Source organism: Dipteris shenzhenensis, chromosome 7, assembly GCF_047967505.1.
Source record: "Dipteris shenzhenensis isolate YYH24624 ecotype China chromosome 7, Dip_SZ_1.0, whole genome shotgun sequence".
NCBI classification, from domain to species: domain Eukaryota; kingdom Viridiplantae; phylum Streptophyta; class Polypodiopsida; order Gleicheniales; family Dipteridaceae; genus Dipteris; species Dipteris shenzhenensis.
Genome location: NC_141602.1, coordinates 55466939 through 55489462, shown reverse-complemented (window position 1 = coordinate 55489462; position 22524 = coordinate 55466939). Strand labels below are relative to the sequence as shown.

Sequence of the window (22524 nt, the reverse complement as noted above, 5' to 3'; positions counted from 1 at the left end):
CCCAACTTGGTTAAAAAGAACTTTTCATGACAGCTACACATCATGACCTAAACCATAGAAGAGAGCCACATAAATAGTAGTTCAACAAAGAACATTTGACTTGAGAAAATGCTTTTGATATAGGGATATTTTCCCAATCAAGGAAAATGAGAAGAAAGGATGTGAGAGGTAAGGTAGATCTGGAGACAAGTGCATTTGAGATGGCAGATGTGATTGTCGTCCCATACACTGGTTTGGCGTCAACCAAAAACTGTTCGTTGTCAGACCTGAGAGGGGAATGACACATTGAGATTTGGGAGATACAAATTTCCAGGATACTTAACTGCCATGCACGATATCGAGCCACAAAACACAATTACACACATGCCTGCCCTAGAGGGAATTATATCACAGCCCTTCATCGATATCGTTTCAACAAGTAATATAAATTTCTAGTTCATTTCAACCAGAGGACGGACTACCTCCTACCAGTTCCTCTCTCTTTATCTGGAAGAGGATAGAAACGTTACATATCCTCCCATGCAACAACGTGGCTTTACAGCACAGAAGTATTGCTTGAATATATGCAAAATCTATATCTTCATGTGAATCCACCGTGCATGTTCTGCAGGTGTGAATAACAATCCTCACTGCTCTGGAAGGGATTGAGACACAGCCAACACAAATGGATCTTACAATTGCAAAAAACATGGTTGCAGCCATCCACTTTTTCAATAGTGCTTCCACAAGAGGGACAACATTTTACATGTTGCTTCCCCTTCCGCCAAGCTTTGAGTGATAAATCTGGATCCTGCTTGAACTGTTTATATTCATCACAGGTTATTCCAGAGTGGAACTCAACATGGCAACTCGTACAGAGCCGAACAGAGCAGGCACCACAGGCAAACAACTCGCCCTTATCTGAAACGCGGTAAACAGAAGGACAATCGGGAGTCGTGCAAAATCTGTACTTTCCTCTGTTCAAAGCAACAAAGGCACTAAGGGATGCCTTCCGCAGTTCATCCTGTTGATCAGCTGTCAACAACGCCTCAAAATCAGCAATGAGCAGCCGTTGTGAGCAACCTTCATGTGCACAAGTAAGGGGAAAACCTTCCCTGTGCCGGACAGCTGAATTAATCTGATCTCCAAGACAAACCCGGCAGAAACCATGAGCACAGCCAGCAAGACTGTACTTATCTTCTATTTCACAAAAGCATATCCCACAATTCTCAGAGCACGGTGATTCTAGGATATTATCACAATTATCTCCACTCAAAGCCCAGGTTATTTCTTCAATCTTCTTTTCTACCTTCATCACTTCCTCTTTAGAGCCATAAACTAGCAGTCTATGGTGTCGATGATCAAGACTCAATGATGCACCTGGAACCAGCATCTTTACTTTGACCAAATCAACTCCACATCTTTTCACAATCTCCCTCATCAGGCCAGAGGGCCTTCCTTCTCCTCGCAGTTGAATTTCATGACATTTATTCCTTTCTTTCAGTTGTAAAGCGTTTCTAATAATTCTTTTCAGAGCCCTGTTCTTTCTCTCCATCGGCCCAAAAATTTTCAAAGTCTGACTTCTTCTGTCACTACATATGTAAGTCCTGGTCTGCAATTCCACAGATCTCAACATTTTGTGACCATCCCTTGCAAGCAACAGCCGCAGAGCTGACTCATCTAATGCTTCACCATCCACCACCAGCCCTTCTACCAATTTCTCGAGGGCAGACTTGCAGCCAGCTACTGTGCGCAGACTATCAGCAAAGATCTTCACATAACAACCACCACTTTCAATCTTCTTCAGAGAAATCTCTGCACCCTCATTCTGCTGCTGCAGCGCCAAGACTAAATCAGATATGTCTTCTTTTAGCACAGAATAGATTAGTCCTGAGCAATGCATTGAACTGAAAAAGGCTTCCTTACAAGTAATGGTCTGCCAGGGCATACAAACTGACAAGCTGTGACCTTGAAGATATGAAATAGCCCTTGCTGCACCCTCATGTTCACTCTCATCAAATTTCACAACAGCAATAGTTTCAAAATCCTTAATACTAGATACACGGACAAAAACCTTAAATTTGTCTACAGGAACAAAGCGTTGAATCTCTTGCACAAGTGACGCCTCACAAGCTTCAACAGTAGGCTGGTTAGTTGCAGGATGACGAGGAACAATTATCTCCTTTAAAGTGCATCCTGTGACATTCTGGAAAGCCTGTCTGAGCTCTCGTTCAGTGATCTCCGCGTTCACACCGTATACAAAAACTCTACCATGAACCACCCTGTCTCGCTTGCACAATATTCTAGATCCACCAATAAGCATTCCAGAACATGATTTAATGATCAAATCCTGATCCTCAAGAGCACACCCCACTAAGATACACCCTTTGAATTGTCGACGAGGCCAGGAAAGGGTGGCCCTCACAGCTGGAAAATAAGTCTTGTACTTGTCACTTGGATTTGACATTATCAAAGGTCTTACTTCCATAAAATGCTTCCCAACTCCTACACCATTCAGAAGACTAACTGCTTCTGCAGCACCCTTTGAGGAACAAAATGTCACAACTCCGCACTTCTCACCCTTCCTACTATTTTCTGGAGGGAAACTCCTGCGGAATCCAGCCACTCCATCTGCACACTTATCAAACATGTTGATAAGCTCTCTGTCCTCCATTGCAGAGTCCACACTTGAGATCTCAACACTCGCAAACTCACCAGGCATGAGCAACTGTCTTATTTCTGCACCTGCAAAGTGACAAGACATACATGAGAATTTGCAGTTTTAAATCACGACATGTGCAGCATTTACTTCATGAAGATCCACTCACAATGATTCAAACCATAGACATCTCACGCATACAGCATCGACTACATACTGTGATGTCCCAACCTGAAAATCATGATACATCCACCGAATTGGGTGTGGTAGTTAACATAGCAGTAATAGATGAGATGCTATAAATGGGATATGAGATTTCAGAACAAGTGGGTCATATATTCTAATGTGCATTTGAAGATTGTACATCATAGTTCATTTGACATTGAAAAGCTTAGCTACCATAGAAAATCACAAAAGGTCTTAATCTTAGCAAATCTAGGAACTAAAAGCTTGATTTTAGGACACAAATCATAATGCTCTTTTCTCATCATCTCCTAAACATAAACTCAGCACCAAATGTAAAAGCTTCAATAAACAAGAGAGATTCCGGATTTAACATCACAAATATCAAGGATCGTACAAAGGGTACCACATATATCTCTAGACACGATATACTTTCATTTGAGTGACAAACAAGTGAGCTGTGTTCATCTTTCACACGACTGCACAGGCTAACTGTGAAGAAGCATAAAGACTAACTGACAGAGAAAGAGGTGCACACAAGTGCATGCATACAGTGTGTACTGCAATTGCAGGTGCAACTGCCCCCACTCTAGAAACATTTCTATAAATACTCTCCCGCATACTAGTGGCTAGAATTGGCTAAAAAGGTCCGTGCTTGATTATGCATTTCTTTCAGCCCTCCTTCCAATTCCATCCTCTTCGCCCTTCCTTCCTGCTCCCCCTACTGCTTGTCCACTCCTCTTTCTCATCATCAGTTCTATGGTCACCACTGTCCTGTAATCTTCCCTTGCGCTTTCCCACCTCTTTGTCCCTGCTTTGAGGCCCCGCTGAGATCTCTGTGGGCTCTCACCAGGCCCGTGTGGGGATTTTTCCCCTTGTGGGCTGCCCTCACAACCATCAAGAGCAGTGCACCCTATGGACCTGGTAGGGACTTGCAGACTATGGTTGATCTGGGCTTGCAGCTCCCTCTTGCTTGCTCCCTCCCTCTGGCTTGTTTGCCCCTTTTAGCTTTGTGTCCCACCTTTCAAATTATGTTGCCTTTGAGCTTGCCTTTGGCTACTCCCAGTGGTTAAAGGGGTATTTTTTGCCCTTGTGTTGGCATCGCAACTGCATTCCCCTTTTTGTCTCCTGTCCTCTTACCATTCCCTACCCCCTCCCTCCCTTTTTCACTTTCTTTTCCTGTTCCCTTCTTCTCCTGCTTTCCACTTTTACTCATCTTTCCGTCTTCAGCTGTCACATGCACCAGGGTCAAGCACCAGTGGCAACTGGCTGTCTGGTCAGTAAATCGCAGCATATTTGGCAAGTTTTGGGGGCTTCTGAGGGCAGCACACAGTGTGGAAGGAGGGCAAGAGGGGCACCCTGCATAGGCAGCCCCAAGGCTTTCCTGAAATGGCCTAAAAGGGCCTAGTTTAATAGGCAAGGGCTAGCAGCCTGGTCGGCCAAAACCAACCAGCCAGTCGGTTTTGCTGCCCCAAGGTTGGCTGTTACCCAGCCTATATAAGGGGGCCTTGCCCCCCTTTTCCCGCAGTCAGCATTCAGCCTTCCTCATTTCAGTATCCAGCTCCCAGCATCCAGGCCCTTTCAGCCATCCTATGGGTGAGGTTTGGGTGTCCATTTTCCACAGCATAGCTCCATTTCCCACATGTCGTAGTTAGGGAAGTGGTCTCAGCACAGCCAATTTGGCAACCATCTATGAATAAAGTAGTGTACTATGGTTAGGAAGATCTCGGCTGCTCTCATGCTTGAGTTCTCTTTCTACATCTCATCTATCTTTCCCCACAGCTAGTCCCCGCAAGCTACATTGGTATCAGAGCCCTTCTGATCTGAATTAGGTTGGAGGGAGTCCTGGCAGCAACGGTTAGTAATGCGGACTCAGTTAGCAAATCAGGGAGCATGCTTGGAATATTTTCTAACTTTGTATTTTGTCTCTAGCCCGGACTAGTGGTAGTACCATACTCCATTAGCCTCTCCCTCCCTTTCTTCATTGCGCATCGGGCCAGCTCCCATCTTCACCCGTATGCGTTCACCTTGCAGGGCAAGGTTAGAAGGGAATTTTTTTTTCCTCTGGCAGTCATTGTTGCAGCAGTTAATGGGTCTACCAGTCTTCCATCATGGACCCGTCCAGTAGAGCAGATCTCAGGCAAGCCCAAGCAGAAAAAGAAGACAAAGGAGGATGCAACAACATTGAACCGCTTCCAGCTTCTGTTGGAGCAGGAACGCCTTGAGGCAGCCACGCATCGATCCCCACGTTGTACTGATGTGGCAGCATACGAGGTCCAACGCAGACGAGACCGCAGGCAGATGCTTTTACAACATCAACAGTTTCTCATGGCCTGCTCACAATTCCTCTCCTCATCAGCAGCAACCAGTAAAGGCCCATCATCCTCTTCCACCCTCGAGGATATTGTCGTGGACATCAACAGGTAGTCCTTTATCGGCTCATGAGTCTTCCATCTCTGATCATTGTTCAGTGGACTATTTTGCAACAGCTCAGACAGTGGTTTCCCTTGGGTCTACCAGTCCAGGGGACCATTCAGTTTCCGCAATAGCTACATGCAGTGCCCCAGGGTCTTCCACCCATGGGGGTAGTGCAACCATTTTCATAGACAGCTCTCAGGGGTCTTCCATCCCTGGGGCCAACTCAGCTCAGTCCGCACGCCCAGATGATGAGGCTCTTGGGTCTACCACCCATGGGGATCATCCAACTTCAACAGCTTATGCTCTTGGAGTTCCCACCCGAGGGGATCATTCAGTTCGTACACTTATGTCGGATGGGTCTTTTAGTCATCCAGCAACTTTATCATGTCCAGTTAATTCGTCTGGGTCTTCCACCCCGAGAGCTCAGTCCACTGGATCAGCTTTATCATGGGAGCAAATAGTTTTCACAGTTATCAGGGATGGGTCTTCCATCCTTGGAGACATCTCAGCCCCTTCAACAGTTGCAGTAGATAAGCCTCTTGGGTCCACCACCCAAGGGGTTAGTCTAGCTCCCATAGTTTGTTCTCTTGCAAAGGGGACACCCCAATCAAGCCTCTTCATCGGCTCCATTGGCCACATCAGCTTTAGTCAGCATGACTCACATTCCACCTTCTCATCATGAGTGTTCAGGCATATTGGGCTCAATTTCCTATCCCAATAGCCTTGATGCTCGGTAGGAGAAGGCGTCTTAGGAGTTTGCCGAACCAGTGTCAGGCCTAGCAAGAGGAAGTACCCTCATAGTTGGAGTCGCATGTGTAGCTATCAGAATTCAGCAATACGGAGGTTGACAATTCCTCGGTAATCCGTGAGGATACTCATGTTCTTTAGGGAGGCAGCAATTGCAGTACCAGTCAGCAAAGAGGTTGACGAGGCCTTCCCATTATTGTGTCCTACACTCTAAGAGGTTAGTCATATAGTGTCCTCTCCATCAGATCGCAAACCACCAGCAATAGCAGTCTACACCGGCAGTTCCATGGGCGATGACAACAGTTCAGTCGATTCATCAACAGAGGTGTGCTCATCAGTCTTCGTCCTTCCTCAGTACCTCAAGGGGATATAGTCAATTCAGAAAGCATCAATCTCTCAGTCCTTTCAAGAGGCATACCAATCATTCATTGTAGATGAGGTGTTCTCAACAGTTCCACACATCTCGCAGTTCTTTCAGGCAGCATCCCACTCAATTGATTCATTAGAGGGCACCCAGCGGCTCCACTGTTCCTTTGGAGAGGATCCAGTACAATCTACTCCTTGGAGGGGTGCTCTGCAGTGCCAGTCGCCTCTCAGCACCTTGGGGAGCCATGCACGGTATCACCTCTCTCAGAGTTTCTCAGAGAGTCAACTATAGTTTCCGCAGCTCAGCATGACACAGGTTGTTCGAGAGACCTACATCCACAGTTCCAGATTCTAGCAAGGTGGCAGAGTTTTTACCCTCGGCAGTTATCACGCCAGTAGAGGAGGCACGTGTATTCTAGCTTTCCCTCACCAAAATCATGCAGACAGCAGCAGTACCAGAATTTCCTGTTAGAAAACACAAGGAATGAATCACTCAAACCTCCAGCCAAGATCTCTCCCGCTCTTCTAACACTCAACTCAGATAACTGATCACAGATGCAATAAACACTCACTCAGAGAAAACTTAGACAGAGAGAGAATATATTCATCCACCAGATGGTGGGCAGAAAACTGGCTCCAGGAGAGCAATACAAAACTCAGCCAAGTGCTGAGGAGAACTGAAGGAACTCTCTCTGTCAGAAGAGACCAGCTCTGAGTGCACAGCACAGCCTATGACTGAGGCTTTCTGTCCTGCACTGGATGCTGGAATGGAGAGAAGTGTGGGCCTTTTATAGGCACTGCCCAGGCCTTCTGGTCTGGCCGACCAGCAGGGTCGGTCCCCTGACTGGTGGCCGACCAGAACAGTCTGGAAATCCGACCAGGGTCGGCCCTGGTTGGGCCGACTGGCCCTGCCACAGGCCCCTATAAAAGGGTGCCCTGTGCAGCCAGTCCATGGGACTGTTTATGCTTCCAGGGAGGCAAAGGGCCCCCCCCAATTCTCTGCTGTTTGCAGACAGCAACCAGCCCGTGTGCTGGTTGCCTATGATGTTTGCCTGGGTCTCTCTTTCCCATCCCTCCTTCCTCTCACTGCCCCTTGTCCCCACAAAACAGGGGCTCACAGGTGGGCACAGTGAGTCTCTAACACCCCCCCTCAATGTCACAACTGTGGGCCAATCCCCATGTGTTTGATGAGGTGCTCCATCTATTCTTGAGGGAGTGCCTTCGTGAAGAGGTCGGACAAGTTGTCGGCGGTCGGGCAGTAGATAAGCTCGATCACGTCGTCGATGATGAGCTCTCGAACAAAATGGTAATGAACTTCGATGTGTTTGGTCCGCGCATGCTACACTGGATTCTTGGCAATGCCTATGCAACTCTGATTGTCGCACATCAGCACTGTCGCATCCTCCTGACACACGTCCATGTCCTCCAGAATCCACCTCAACCACAGTGTCTCACAAGCTGCTATACACACGGCTCTGTACTCTGCCTCTGTAGATGAAAGGGCCACTGTGGGTTGCTTCTTACTTAGCCAAGAGATGGCACCAGATGCAAGTAAGAACAATATCCTGTCGTCGATCTTCTGGTGTCCGCATCACCTGCCCAATCACTGTCACAGAACCCGCCTAGTTCGATGCCTTTGGTGTAGGTGATCCCAAAGGTGCAAGTACCCTTCAGATACCTCAGCACTCGTAAACCTGCATCCCAATGACTCTTCCTGGGAGAAGCAGAGAACTGGCATAATAGCCCAACTGCATAACAAATATCACGACGAGTATTGGTAAGGTAAAGCAAACTTCCTACCAATCGTCGATACAAGGGAGTATTAACCGGCTGAGATGTGTCGTGAACACTTAGCTTGAGCCCGACCTCCATGGGAGTTAATGCTGTTCTACAATCCTCCAGAATTTCTCTGCAATATTTCTCCTGTGAAATGAAGATCCTGTCTTTGGCCTGCTTTACTTCAATCCCAAGGAAGTAATGTAATAACCCAAGGTCAGTCATCTCAAACTCAGACATGAGTAGCTCCTTGACCTGTGAAATCTTCTTGACATGATCACCTGTCAAGATAAGATCATCAACATAGAGGATGAGTACCAGTCGCAATCCCTTCTCAATGAACAAGTAAAGGTTTGCCTCAGAAGGACTCCGACTGAGCCCTATCTTCTGAAAGAATATATCAATCCTTTGGTACCAAGCTCTGGGGGCTGGGGGCCTGTTTCAGCCCGTATAACGCCTTCTTCAACCTGCAGACCTTTAATGGGGACACTGGATCTCGAAAGCCCGGTGGCTGCTCCACGTATACCTCCTCCTTCAGGGTTCCATTAAGGAATGCGGACTTCACATCCATTTGAAAAATAGGCCACTGGTATGGGCAGCAAGGGCAATCACTGTCCGGATAGTAACCATGCGGGCTGTGGGAGCAAAAGTTTCATCAAAATCCATGCCTTCAGTTTGAGCAAAACCTTTCACTACTAACCTTGCTTTATACTTATCCAAGCTGCCGTCGGATTTGTATTTAAGTTTGTATACCCACTTAGTGCCGATGACTTTCCATCGCAGGGGCCTGGCCACTAAGTCCCATGTATTGTTCTTCAGGATAGCATCCATCTCTGCCTTCATGGCAGCCTGCCATTCTGGATTGTCCTTCGCCTCCTCGAAGGTCCTTGGCTCATCAAGCTGAGCCACCAAAGCAAAATTCACGGATGGGGCCTTTTGAAGACGTTGAGACCGACGCAATCCGGAACTGCTACTCTCAGGTAATGCCGTGACCCGAGACTCTTCCAATGTCCGTAGGTACCATTGGGGCAACCTTTTCTGCTTCTCTGTAGGAGGAGGAACGGGAACTTCTTTTGGAACATCCTGCTCTTCCTGAGTATCTTGTGGAACATCAGCTTCTGATTTTGTCACCTCTTGGATGGTCAACCTAGGATGGGGTGGGTTCGGGGGTTGAACAATCTCCTCCTCCTCAATCTGAGGCTCCTCCTGGGGTTCAGGTTCCTTTTCCACGAAGACAACATCCCGACTGATGAGTATTTGCTTCTTTACTGGGTCGAAGAGGCGGTAGGCCTTGGATTCTTCACTATACCCAACAAAGATACATTGTCTGCTTCGAGAATCAAGCTTGGTCCTGTCTTGCTTGTGCACATGCACCCATGCGTTAGAACCAAAAATGCGAAGATGAGTGATAGAGGGCTTCTTACCATAAAATGCCTCATATGGAGTCTTGTCCTTGACGGCCTTCGTCTTGGTCCGGTTGAGAATGTGTACGGCTGTATTGATAGCTTCACTCCAATAGGCTTTAGAAAGATTCCTCCCTCGGAGCATAGCAAGCCCTGTCTCTGTGGTGGTTCTATGCTTCCTCTCGGCTACCCCGTTTTGCTGAGAAGTATGTGCCATGGTGAGTTGCCGCTTGATCCCATGCTTGCGACAAAATGTGTTGAACTCACTTGAGGTGAATTCTCCCGCCCTGTCTGTGCGGAATGTCTTGACATCCTCCCCTGTCTCCTTTTCAACTCTAGCCTTCCAGTGTTTGAATTTCTCAAAAGCCTGAGACTTTTTAGCCAAACAATATACCCAGGTCATTCTACTGAAATCATCCACAAAGAGAAGTGAGTACCTGGATCCTGCCCACGATGCTGTAGACATTGGACCACAAATGTCGGCGTGAACCAACTCAAGTGGTTTGCTGGCCCGAAACGAAGCCTCTTGTGGGAACTTATCCCTGTGCTGCTTGCCTTCTAGACAAGCCCTACAGACATCATCCTTGTCTGTAATTGGTGGAAGTCCATCCACCATCTTCGACTTTGACATTTCAGCCAAGATTCCATAGCTGACGTGACCGAAGCGCTCACGCCAAAGTTTGGACTTTCCGTTATCTTCATGAACCAACATTGCACTGAGACGGTCCAGTCCATTCTCTTCAACACCTTGAGCCACCATCTGCCCATTTCCTTTGGATGTCACGGTGACCTTGCCATCTTGAAAGAGAACTGCCATGTTGTTTTTGTCCATCTGACTTACAGACAGTAAATTCTTGCAAAGGTCGGGTACATAAATGTCATGTGCACGGATTGGTATCTGACGTGTACTAGGTACACAGGACTAGCTCAGGTTAGCCTGGGGAGGCTTAGAGCTAGGCAGGCTTGATTCTCGGGTTGAGTGGCAAGGGTATGAACTATTTATAGGTCTTCGCTATTTTTGGCGTTGGGGCCCGAGTCTATAAAAGGGACCCAGGGGGTTTAGTTCTCAGTGTGCAGTTGGGAGCAAGTTTCGTTCCCAAGTGCCAGGTCTGTTCCTGGATTAAGTCGCGGACGCGCGCCTGCATCTTAGCGTAGCCCAAGGCCCAGTAGCAGATCCAGGGCTTCATAGCGCCATCTGGTGGTATGGGACACCAGGCTGGTTTGGATCTGATTGGGAGTTCGTGCCAGTAGCTCAACTCGTGGCTCGGAGGGGACATCTCCTGATTCGGGATCACATCCCGCAGATGTCATGGTTGGGTGGTGAGCAGCCTGCTCAGTTCTCACGTGGTGTGTGTTTGTTTTGCAGATCAGAGGTTTCAGGAGTGCTGGGATGTGTCAGTTGGTATCAGAGCCAACTCCTGAGGTAGGAACTTCTGATGCGAGAATTTTTGACGAATTTTTCCTCCAGGTATGCCCTAAAATTCGAAATTTATTGCTGCGTTTTTTGCTGGGTTCCTGGGTTAGCAGGGGTGGACAGATGTTAGGGAAAGGGTAGAAGAAAGGAGGGAGAGTTTTCGAGATTCCTGAAGGGGCCTGTGAGAGAAGGCTGTAGGAAGCAGGAGAGAGAGAGCAGAGAAGTAGGAAAGAGAGGGAAAAGGGCTGCGAGGGAGGCAGAGATGGGACGCCCAGGGCAGTACGGAATCAGGCCTGTGCAGGGAGAGGCGCAAAAGGCAGCGATCAAGGTGCGACCAGCCTGCGTGGAGGGTGCTTTTTTCGAAAAAAGCACCCCCTCCAAAGCTGGGGGAGGTTGGCCTATTTTGGAAGCAGGGCTTCCCAATTAGGCTGCCCTGCTCCCTATACAGATGGGGCAGGGTACCAGCCCACCCACAGCCTCGCAAAGAGCCTAGAAGCTGCATCGAGTTGCGTGCCTGCCTGCTCCAGCCCTGCATCAGCACCGTACAGCTGTGCCAGCCTGCGTCAGCTGCTGCGACACCCTGCTTGCGTCAGCCATCGCCATCCGTCCGTACATCCGTACAGCAGCGCAGCCTTCCGAAACGGTACCTACGTCAGCTGTACCTGCAAACTGTACGGTCGCCGTACAGCCACGTCAGCAACTGTACGGCCTCCGTCAGCAGACCGTACAGCCACGTCAGCAGCACGTTCACCGCAGGATTTCGTATGTGCATCCGGTAGCGGGTTCAGCGAAATTTCGGGATTCGTGGGCTTCCAGTTTGCCAGTTTTCCAGCATCTCTTTCCGTCAGCATCTCTTGGGACGGTTTTCCTCTGCTCCATTCTCCTTTTTGCTTCGGTTCAGTCAGTTATTTCTCTCAGTCTGTATTCAAATCAGATTTCAGTTATGTCTGATTCTGCAAATCCCGAGTTCACCATGGGAGAGCAGGATTTGGATTACACTCCTGTGGGAGAGGAGGATCAGGGTCTCTATGATGACCTGATAACAAAAAAGGCCTTCAGTGAATTTACGACTGCTCTAGATGGAAAATTCGAGCAGGTCAATGCAAATCAAACGGGGTTAACACAGCAACTCCAAGGGATTGTAGCAACTCTCACCCTTCTGGCTAGCACTATGCAGGCACTCACGCATGTGGATGCCATGGCTTCAGTGCTAGGCCCGAATATAACTCCAGACCCTTTTCCGGGCGATCAAAAGTCTAGAACGAAGGAGGTAGTTGACACTTGGTTACACAAGTGGCAGGTACACTTTCAGTTCCACCCATACCCAGATGAGAAGAAGATCCAGCTTGCAACGGGGTTCATGTCAGGTAAAGCATTGCTATGGTGGAAGGAACTCCAGCCTAAGCCTGATACTTGGACAAATTTTGAAGGGGTCTTCAGGAAGGAGTTCCTGAAGGAGGATGATTATGATATCGTTGGCAAGCTTAAAGCCCTCGATATGTCAAAATTAAACTTGACCTTTGAAGTTTATCTTCAAAGATTTCGAGATCTGCAAACCAAGGCCACTAAGATGGATCAAGTGACCTTGTTAGATTTCTTCGTGGATGGTTTGCCAGATTCCTACAAGCTGCAGATAAAGAACAACAAATGCACAACGTTGCAGGAGGCCATGAATTATGCGCGCATATACGATGATACCATGGCCGGTGCCAAAGCAACCACAGTTTCCGACACGAGTGGAAAGAACAAACGCAAGTTCTTTCAGCATACGACTGGTACTGGGGAGACGAAGTCTACAGACAACGCCTCCAAGAAAAACTTGACTCCAGCTAAGAATGGTAAAACCCGTTTCCTTCATACTTTGAGGCTCAAGAAAGAAGGACGATGCTTCTATTGCGAGGAGCGGGGCCACACAAAGAATGAGTGTCCAAAGCGCAAGAACCAAAAGTTGGTGCTTGGACCGAAGCTCCAGGCGGGTCCACGTACCGCAGCCAAGGGAGCGAACCAAGTCGCGATGACAGGTATTTCAGTAAATGTCATTACCTGCCCACTCTCTTGTAATTGTACTTTCAATACTTCGTTGTTTGGTTCCCATGATCTTTTCCGAGTTTATGGAGAAGTTATGGACCAACAGGTTCACATTCTCTTTGATCCGGGCAGCTCTCACAATTTTGTTAATTACAAATTTGTGCAGAAGATGGGGCTGTCCACAGTACCTAGCGACCACACCTATGAGGTGCAGCTTCCAGCTGGGAAGCAGTTTTGGAATCACAAGGTTGAAGCGCTTCCTATCCGGATTCAAGCCTACACGGGAGCTCTTACATGTTATGTTATGCATCTGGAGCATGTAGACTTGTTGATCGGAATAGAGTGGTTTAAAACCCACAATATTCAGATCGGATGGACGGAGCATACACTTTCTTTTGTTAGATAAGGACACCCAATTTTGTATTCAATGTGATAAAATTCCCTCTTCTCAGGGGCCTATTGTATCTGCGATGCAGCTTCGGAATATATTAAACAATTCTCATTATGATGTCTATCAGTGTGTTTTGATTCCACTTTCTTCATTTGTTGTTTCTGTAATTAACAAGAATGAATTAAGTGTGTTTGAACACCGTGAATTGAGAATGTTGTTAGATAGTTTTAAGGATGTATTCCCAGCTCAACTGCCGGAAGGTTTACCTCTAGAACGGGCAGTAGATCATCGCATAGACTTAGTCCCAGGGGCTCAACCTATCAGTGTACCACCTTATAGGATGAGCCAGGTTGAGGAGGATGAGTTAGCTACCCAGCTACAGGATTACCTGAATATGGGCTATATCCGCCCAAGTAAATCACCTTGGGGTGCACCTGTCCTCCTAAGAAAGAAGAAAGATTCTTCCTGGAGAATGTGTATAGATTATAAACGATTAAATAAAGTGACAATTAAGAATCGATACCCTCTCCCTCGTTCCGATGATTTGATAGACCGTTTGGCCGGAGCGAAGTATTTCACTAAGATTGATTTGCGTACGGGTTATCACCAAATCCGTATCTATGCTAAACACATAGATAGGACCGCATTCCGGACTAGGTATGGTCATTACGAGTTCCTCGTATTACCTTTTGGTTTGACCAATGCTCCTGCTACTTTTCAGCAGATGATGAACGATTTGTTCAGGGATTTTCTGGGCAAATTTGTTGTAGTGTTCTTAGATGACATCTTGGTATATAGTCGAACGCTTGAGGATCACATAGGACACCTCCGGGTTGTCTTAGTTGTTCTAAGACAGCATAAGCTCTATGCCAAGATGAGCAAATGTGACTTCTTTATGAAGGAGATCATTTACTTAGGACACAAGATTTCTTCTGAAGGTATTAGCATTGATCTGGATCGTATCCAGATTCTCTGGGAGTGTCATGATGCTCCTAGTGCTAGACATCCGGGTATACATAGGACTCTGTCTCTTGTGAAGCATACCTTTTATTGGCCTAAGATGTGTGCATTTATTGAGAACTATGTAGTTAGGTTGCCGAGTTTGTCAGGTTACTAAGGCAGAACGCCTTAGAAGCGCAGGCTTATTACAGCCATTACAGATTCCAGGTAATAAATGGGAAAGTACTTCCATGGATTTTATTACTGGTTTGCCTCGTACGCGCAAGGGTCATGACTCCATTTGGGTCATAGTCGACCGTTTGACAAAAATGGCTAGGTTCTTACCTACTAGAACAACTATTTCAGCTGTTCAACTGGCTCACGAGTTTGTGGACCACTTGTTTAAGCTGTATGGTTTGCCATCTGACATAGTCAGTGACAGGGACTCAAAGTTTACAAGTAACTTCTGGACGCTTGTATTTGAGAAGTTGGAAACTACTCTGAGTATGAGTTCCTCGGATCATGCACAATCCGATGGCAGTACAGAGAAGGTCAACTAGTTGGTTCAAGACATGCTTCGGGCATATGTATCTAAGAGACAATCTTCATGGGAAGATTATCTACCTATGATAGAATTTGCTTACAACAGTGCAAAGCATTCTAGTACTGGTTACAGTCCTTTTATGCTTATGTACAGGTTTCAACCTAAGTCACCAGTTATGGTTGGGTTAAAAGGAATTCAAAATGATGCTGCTAAGAACTTCTTGCTACATATGCAAGAAATGTTGCAGTTTGCCAAGGAGTCTATTAGAAGTGCCCAAGATCGGGACAGATTTTATGCTAATAGACATCGTTCACCTAGAGAGTTCTCTAAAGGAACGATGGTATATTTGAGAATTCCTAAGGAATCCAAGAGCCTAAGTACTGGTTTGGTTCCGAAATTATCCCCCAGATACTGTGGCCCATTCAAGGTCATTAAAAGAATTGGACCAGTTGCATATCGACTAGAATTGCCTCCTGATGTTAAAGTACATCCAGTCTTTCATGTCAGTAGACTGAAAGAAGTCTTGGGTGCTGATGATCAACTTGTTTCTCCTCATGAAATTATAGAAGTTACAGATTTGACTTTTATTCCTCACGAACCTGAGTGTATTCTTGAATTTCAGGAAAGACAGATTCGTAATCGTACTATCACGGAATACAAGATCAAGTGGAAGGATCGTGTTGAGGAGGATGCAACATGGGAGACATTACAAAACCTCCAAAGAACATTCCCGGGTTTTTTAGCGAACTCAGGAGTGAGTTCTTAGAGGAGGGGGAGTATGTCATGTGCACGGATTGGTATCTGACGTGTACTAGGTACACAGGACTAGATCAAGTTAGCCTCGGGAGGCTTAGAGCTAGGCAGGCTTGATTCTCGGGTTGAGTGGCAAGGGTACGAACTATTTATAGGTCTTCGCTATTTTTGGCGCCGGGGCCCGAGTCTATAAAAGGGGCCCAGGGGGTTCAGTTCTCAGTGTGCAGTTGGGAGCAAGTTTCGTTCCCAGGTGCCAGGTCTGTTCCTGGATTGAGTCGCGGACGCGCGCCTACATCTTAGCGTAGCCCAAGGCCCAGTGGCAGATCCAGGGCTTCATAGGCCACCTGGTGGTATGGGACACCAGGCTAGTTTGGATCTGATTGGGAGTTCGTGCCAGTAGCTCAGCTCGTGGCTCGGAGGGGACATCTCCTGATTCGGGATCACATCCCGCAGATGTCATGGTTGGGTGGTGAGCAGCCTGCTCAGTTCTCACGTGGTGTGTGTTTGTTTTGCAGATCAGAGGTTTCAGGAGTGCTGGGATGTGTCAATAAAGTACTCCAAAGATATCCTTCTCCTCACCCGCCGTGGTAATGAAAGGAATGCTACCGATGCCCTTCACAGGACATGTCCGGCTATCCCCGACAAAAACTTTGGAATCCGGGTGTGTACTTTCCATGGTTTTGAACCAAGTCCTTCTGTTGGACATGTGCTTGGAAGCACTGCTGTCAACATACCAACCCTCTTTACCTTCACTAACTGCATATGCTGAACAATGTTCACTGAGTAAAAATAACTGTCCAGTCGTCACATTGGCAGAATCACTCTTAGGCTCTTCTTTGTTCTTGGCTTCTCTTTTCCGCTTTTGATCTGCCTTCTTCTTCCGGCATTCTTTGGCGGAGTGGCCAAGCTTTTCACAGTAAAAGTACTTCATTTTCTTCTTACGTTCAGCGTCCTCTGATTTCTTGGAATCCTTTGGCTTGCCTTTTCCAGGCTGGTCTTTGGCAACCAATGCCTTTTCGTCGGTTTGCGTAAAGAGTTTCTCTCGAGCCTCCTCCTGAAGCAGGAGTGGACCAAGCTCTTCAAAAGTGATTGGCTTAGTCCGTTGACCCGCGGTGACCGTAGTCACAACTTTTGAAACTCCGTGGCAACTTGTGAAGTGTGAGCAACGCTAATTGACTCGTGTCCACCTTCTGACCAACCCCTGCGAGCTGGTCCCGCACAACTTTTACCTTTGTCAGATGATCATGCACACTATCACCCTCATTCATATCAAGATTATAAAGCTGATGCTGAAGTGTAATGATACGAGCTGTATTATCGGTTTCATACAGCTCCTTCAGTATGGCCCACGCCTCTGAAGACGTCTCTGCCAACTGGATATGAGGAATCACAGCATCTGCTGTCGTGCCTATAAGCATTGCTAAGGCTTGAGCATCCCTCACCTCCCATGCACAGAGTTCATCCGCATCTGCTTCAGCTAGAACTTCACCTCTTTTGTCCACAAGGTCCTCCGGCTTTTCTTCGGTCCCATTCACAAAAATCCACAACCTCCGTGCCAACAGATGGCTTCGGATCTTGACTTTCCAGATTGGAAAGTTCGTTCCATCGAGCTTTCCAGCTTCACCGAAATTAGGGATAAATGAAGAAGGAAGATGACTGGAGAAGGAGGAAGGACGAGCAATGGATGTAGAGGCTTCTGAACGCTGATCCATCTCGGTGAATAGCAAAACTGAATAACTGAAACAGAAATAAATGAACTGACCTTCTGTACTAGCCTGAGCTGAAAACAGAGTTGCCTTACTGCCAAGGAACTCCTTCCTTCAGAGAGTGTTTTGATGAGGAAGAGTCGAGAGCCTATGGCTCTGATACCATGTTAGAAAACAGAGGGAATGAATCACTCAAACCTCCAGCCAAAATCTATCCCGCTCTTCTAACACTCAACTCAGATAACTGATCACAGATGCAATAAACACTCACTCAGAGAAAACTTAGACAGAGAGAGAATATATTCATCCACCGGATGGTGGGCAGAAAAATGGCTCCAGGAGAGCAATACAAAACTCAGCCAAGTGCTGAGGAGAACTGAAGGAACTCTCTGTCAGAAGAGACCAGCTCTGAGTGCACAGCACAGCCTATGACTGAGGCTTTCTGTCCTGCACTGGATGCTGGAATGGAGAGAAGTGTGGGCCTTTTATAGGCACTGCCCAGGCCTTCTGGTCTGGCCGACCAGCAGGGTCGGTCCCCTGACTGGTGGCCGACCAGAACAGTCTGGAAATCCGACCAGGGTCGGCCCTGGTCGGTGGCCCTGGTTGGGCCGACTGGCCCTGCCACAGGCCCCTATAAAAGGGTGCCCTGTGCAGCCAGTCCATGGGACTGTTTATGCTTCTAGGGAGGCAAAGGGCCCCCCCCAATTCTCTGCTGTTTGCAGACAGCAACCAGCCCGTGTGCTGGTTGCCTATGATGTTTGCCTGGGTCTCTCTTTCCCATCCCTCCTTCCTCTCACTGCCCCTTGTCCCCACAAAACGGGGGCTCACAGGTGGGCACAGTGAGTCTCTAACATTTCCAGGAGTGCATGCGAGTATTCTGGAATTACTAGGTTTTCAGTTTTGGTTGAATAGCTTTAGTGGCATTATCATCACCCCAGCAGATTCTGGAATAGCACCAGCATTTCTATGTCGGGGGATCTTCCACAATGGGGAAATGCATGCCAACAGTTGGTAGCTAGTTTCATGCCATTGGACTTCCAGAGTGCAGTGCTTTCACATCAACAGCCTAGTCAGTCCTCAGCAAGCCTATCAGAGTGCCATACCACCTGAGGATCAAGAGTTCGCAGTAGTAGCCAGGTGGGATGACTGGCCTCAGCAATTTGACTTCCAATGCGATAGTACCGGTCCTTAGAAGTTTTTATTAAGATACCATGTAATCACAACAAATCATTCGTTCCTCGGTGCCAGCTCAGTACCAGCGCCACACTGTTATTCCCCAGTTATTTGGGAGGACAGTCAAGTTTCAAGCAGTAGTTGGTGGTCATCACAATCACGTTCGCTTGGCAGATTCACTCGGTACCTCAGCAACTATCATCATCCTGAATTTACGCAAGAGGGAATGTCACATGCACCCCTACACTAGGGAGCATTGTGACACACAGTCTGACCCTTGTCATACACCGTGACCCCGTTGAGAGCCCTAGGTCCAGAGATGAGTCAGGCACGAGTTACGGGGGTCCATTCCCAATTCCCAAAGTCACAAGCCACAGCGGAGCAGTTCGGTTTGCCAAGGCAAAGCGTTGCGAGGTATCCACCTAGCAACAAGTTCAAAAGAGGGGAATGTCACATGCACCAAGGTCAAGCTCAGGTTGTCAAACATATTTCCTAATCTGGCCTCTACTGCAGATCACTGGAGCAGCACCATGATTCTCCTCCCAGCCAATTCTTGCTAAGGCTCACAAGCGAGGCAAAGAGCTACGTTACCAAAATCCACGTGAATCAAATCCTTCTCTTCTCTCTCTAGCCTTAGCAAACCCCAAATCCCTAGATAGATCTAGATGCCACATGTCATCCATTTAGGGCCTTCCTAATGCAACATTTCACCCCTCTCTTGGGATGCATTTAATTCCTTGCCCCTAGGCACAATCTTAGCACTAGGCCCTTGGTCTCAGATCTATCTAGTCTGGTGCTATCAGCCCTCACCTAGGACCTTGACATTAAATCCCTCCCGATCATTTACATGAAGCGCAAACACATATATTACAGAGATAGATCCTATAAGGGAAATGTCGACTGATTCTTCCGAGGTCATGCTACCTCGGCTAGAGCGTAACATTCCTTCCCTCTTCAGACATCAGCGTTCTCGATGATAAAGTCTGGGAACACTCTCCGCAACTGATATACGGACTCCCAAGTAGCTTCGGATAGAGGCTGACCATGCCATGCAACCAACACCGTGGGTATCTTTCGATTTCGTATTTGCATTGTTCCTCGGTCCAGGATTCTTGTTGGTTTGCGCCTTGCAATATCCTCTATCTCCTGAAACAAAACCACACCTTCGATTAGTGAGTCGCCTGTATGTAAAAATTTCTTTAAACGTGAAACATGAAAAACCGGGTGCACCTTACACCCTTGTGGCAATTCTAATTTATAGGCTACACTGCCTATTCTCTTTAGAATTAACCACGGCCCACAGTATCGAGGTGATAACTTAGCACACTCTCCTGAAGTCAACGACTTTGAGTGCGAAGGAATTCTGAGAAAAACTTTTTCTCCTTCTTCAAATACTCTTATAGACCGATTTTCATCCGCATACACCTTGGCTCTATCCATAGCCTGGCGGATATTAGCTCTCGCAAGTGCTAGCATCTCCCGCATCTGAACTACAAAGTTCGCGGCACTAGACACTTTCTGAGGTACTCCAACTATAGTTGGATTAGCTGGTCTATAACCATAGTTTAGTTCAAACGGACTGAACCCAGTAGATGAATGTTTCCTATCATTGTAGGCAAACTCCAACAATGGCAACCACTTGTCCCATGTATGTTGCCTCAATGACACATATGCCCTCAGCATATCCTCTAAAGTTTGGTTGACTCTCTCCGTCTGACCATCCGTCTCAGGATGATCCCCACTACTCATTCCTAACTCAGTCCTCAGTGTCTCGAATACCGCTGTCCAGAAATGACCGGTAAATCTGACATCTCGGTCTGACACTATGGATCTAGGTAATCCATGCAGACGGAATATATGTCTAATGAACAAATCCGCCACTTGCGGGGCACTAACAGACTCTCTAGTCGGAATGAAGTGAGCCATCTTGGTTAGACGATCAACCACCACAAGGATAGAATTATATCCTCCTTGTGTTGCAGGTAGCCCTACAATAAAGTCCATGGAAATGCTCTCCCACTTACTTAGTGGTATTTCCAAGGGCTGTAAAAGTCCGGGTGGCTTCACCCGCTCGGCCTTACTTACCTGACACGAGAAACACCGTGTCACATATTCATGAATATGCTTTTTCATCTTTGGCCAAAAGAAATCTCGCTTCACGAGATCATATGTCTTCTCGACACCTGGATGTCCCGCACACGGGCTATCATGGCATTGTCGAATGACTCTCTGCCTGAGATCATTCTGACCACGTACTACCACCTTGCCATTTCTAACTAGCATACCATCCCTTATGGTATATCTTGCATAAGTTTGGCCTTTTCTGGATGCCAGGTCATCTTCTTCATTTTCCCCGGGTTTTAACACATGAGCCTTAAGCCATAAGCTCTGGACAAACTCGTCCACCTTCTGAGTTTCTCTGATCTCAGTCATTAGAGCACTCTCTAATACCGTGAAACTCAGGTTGTGCATAATGCAAGACAACGCATCAGCTACCTTATTGTCTTTTCCTCTTCGGTACCGAATCGTTAGATTAAACTCCTGCATGAGCTCTGCCCACCTAGCTTGGCGGCCCCTCAAGTCAGGCTGTTTACAAAAATGTTTCAGAGTATCATGATCTACATCCACATAAAACTCTGAACCATACAAATAATGCCTCCATGTTTTCAAAGCATGGATAACAGCGTACAACTCCAATTCATGAGTTGGCCAATTCCTTTGAGAGGGAGAAAGCTTCTTGCTTTCAAAGGCTACTGGCCTTCCCTCTTGAAGGAGGACTGCTCCTACCGCAATGCCACTTGCATCGGTTTCTAGGAACAACGGTTTCTGGGGATCAACTATTTTTAACACCGGTCCTGAGACCACAGCTTGTTTTATGGTGTTAAAACTTTCCTGTTGATTTTGTCCCCAAACAAAAGGTACTTTATCTGAGGTCAGATCAGTCAATGGCGATACTATTCCGGAATATCCTTTGATATGCCTTCTATAAAACTGGACAAATCCCAAGAATGATCGCAACGCGGTCAGACTCTGAGGGATTGGCCAAGTCAGTATCGCAGCCACTTTCTTCGGATCCATTTCTACCCCCTGTAGAGTAATTATGAACCCTAAATACTCAAGCCTAACCATACACAATATAGTTTTCTTTTTATTCACATAAAGACTGGCTTTCCTCAAAGTACTGAACACTATTCTTGAGTGTTCACGATGCTCAGTACCACTTTTACTGAATATCAAGATATCGTCAATAAAATGTACTACGAACTTTCCGATATACGGACGTAGTAAATCGTTCATAAGCATGACGAAGGTCGCTGGAGCATTGGTAAGTCCGAAGGGCATTACCAAAAACTCATAATGACCAAACCTGCTTCTAAAAGCGGTTTTATGCACATCCTCAGCTCTAATCCGGATCTGATGGTAGCCGCACTTAAGATCTATCTTGCTGAAAATCACGGCTCCATGTAGTGCATCTAGCAAATCATCAATCCGAGCCATCGGATACCTGTGCTTAACAGTGATATTATTCAATGCTCTGTAATCTATACAGAGGTGAAACGTATCATCCTTTTTCCTCTTTAATATCACTGGTGAAGCAAAAGGTCAGAAACTTGGTTGAATCTGTCCCAACTTGAGGTATTCTTCCAGTTGCCTACGTACCTCCGCTTCTTCAGTAAAACTCATTCTATAGGACCGAGAGGCCCGGGTAATCTTTTGAAATTTCATCGTGATGGGGATAAATCATTGCAATTATTGATCTTCAAACAGAAAGCTGTAGCTTTGCAAGAGGAGAGGCCCAGGAGGCGGTAGAAGCAAAAAGGTCCAGAAAAAGCCACTTTTGCAAATTCGTCCAGCAAAAGAAGTGCTCAGCTCTGCCCGTTCTACCAAACGCACGGAGGGAAAAGCATATCACTACGAAGGGGAGGCAGAGGGGAAGCCATCGGGCAAAACGGAAGTCGAGGAATCCAAACGGGTGAGGAGTTATGAAGAAAAACGGAATTCAGCTGAAGGAGGCTGAAAAACCAGTCCAAAATCTCAACAAAGG

General features: G+C 47.0%; 1 protein-coding gene across 1 annotated transcript in view; it reads right to left on the bottom strand.

Annotated features, from left to right (window-relative positions):
- Positions 1-70: 70 nt before the first annotated feature.
- Positions 71-22524, bottom strand: part of LOC147900532 (ATP-dependent RNA helicase DEAH12, chloroplastic-like) — a 44987-nt gene continuing 22533 nt past the window's right edge. The window contains exon 3 of the mRNA XM_087376719.1: positions 71-2724. Within this exon, the coding sequence (XP_087232845.1) occupies positions 581-2724 (2144 nt within the window). The 3' untranslated portion in view covers positions 71-580. The remainder of the gene's footprint in view (positions 2725-22524) is intronic.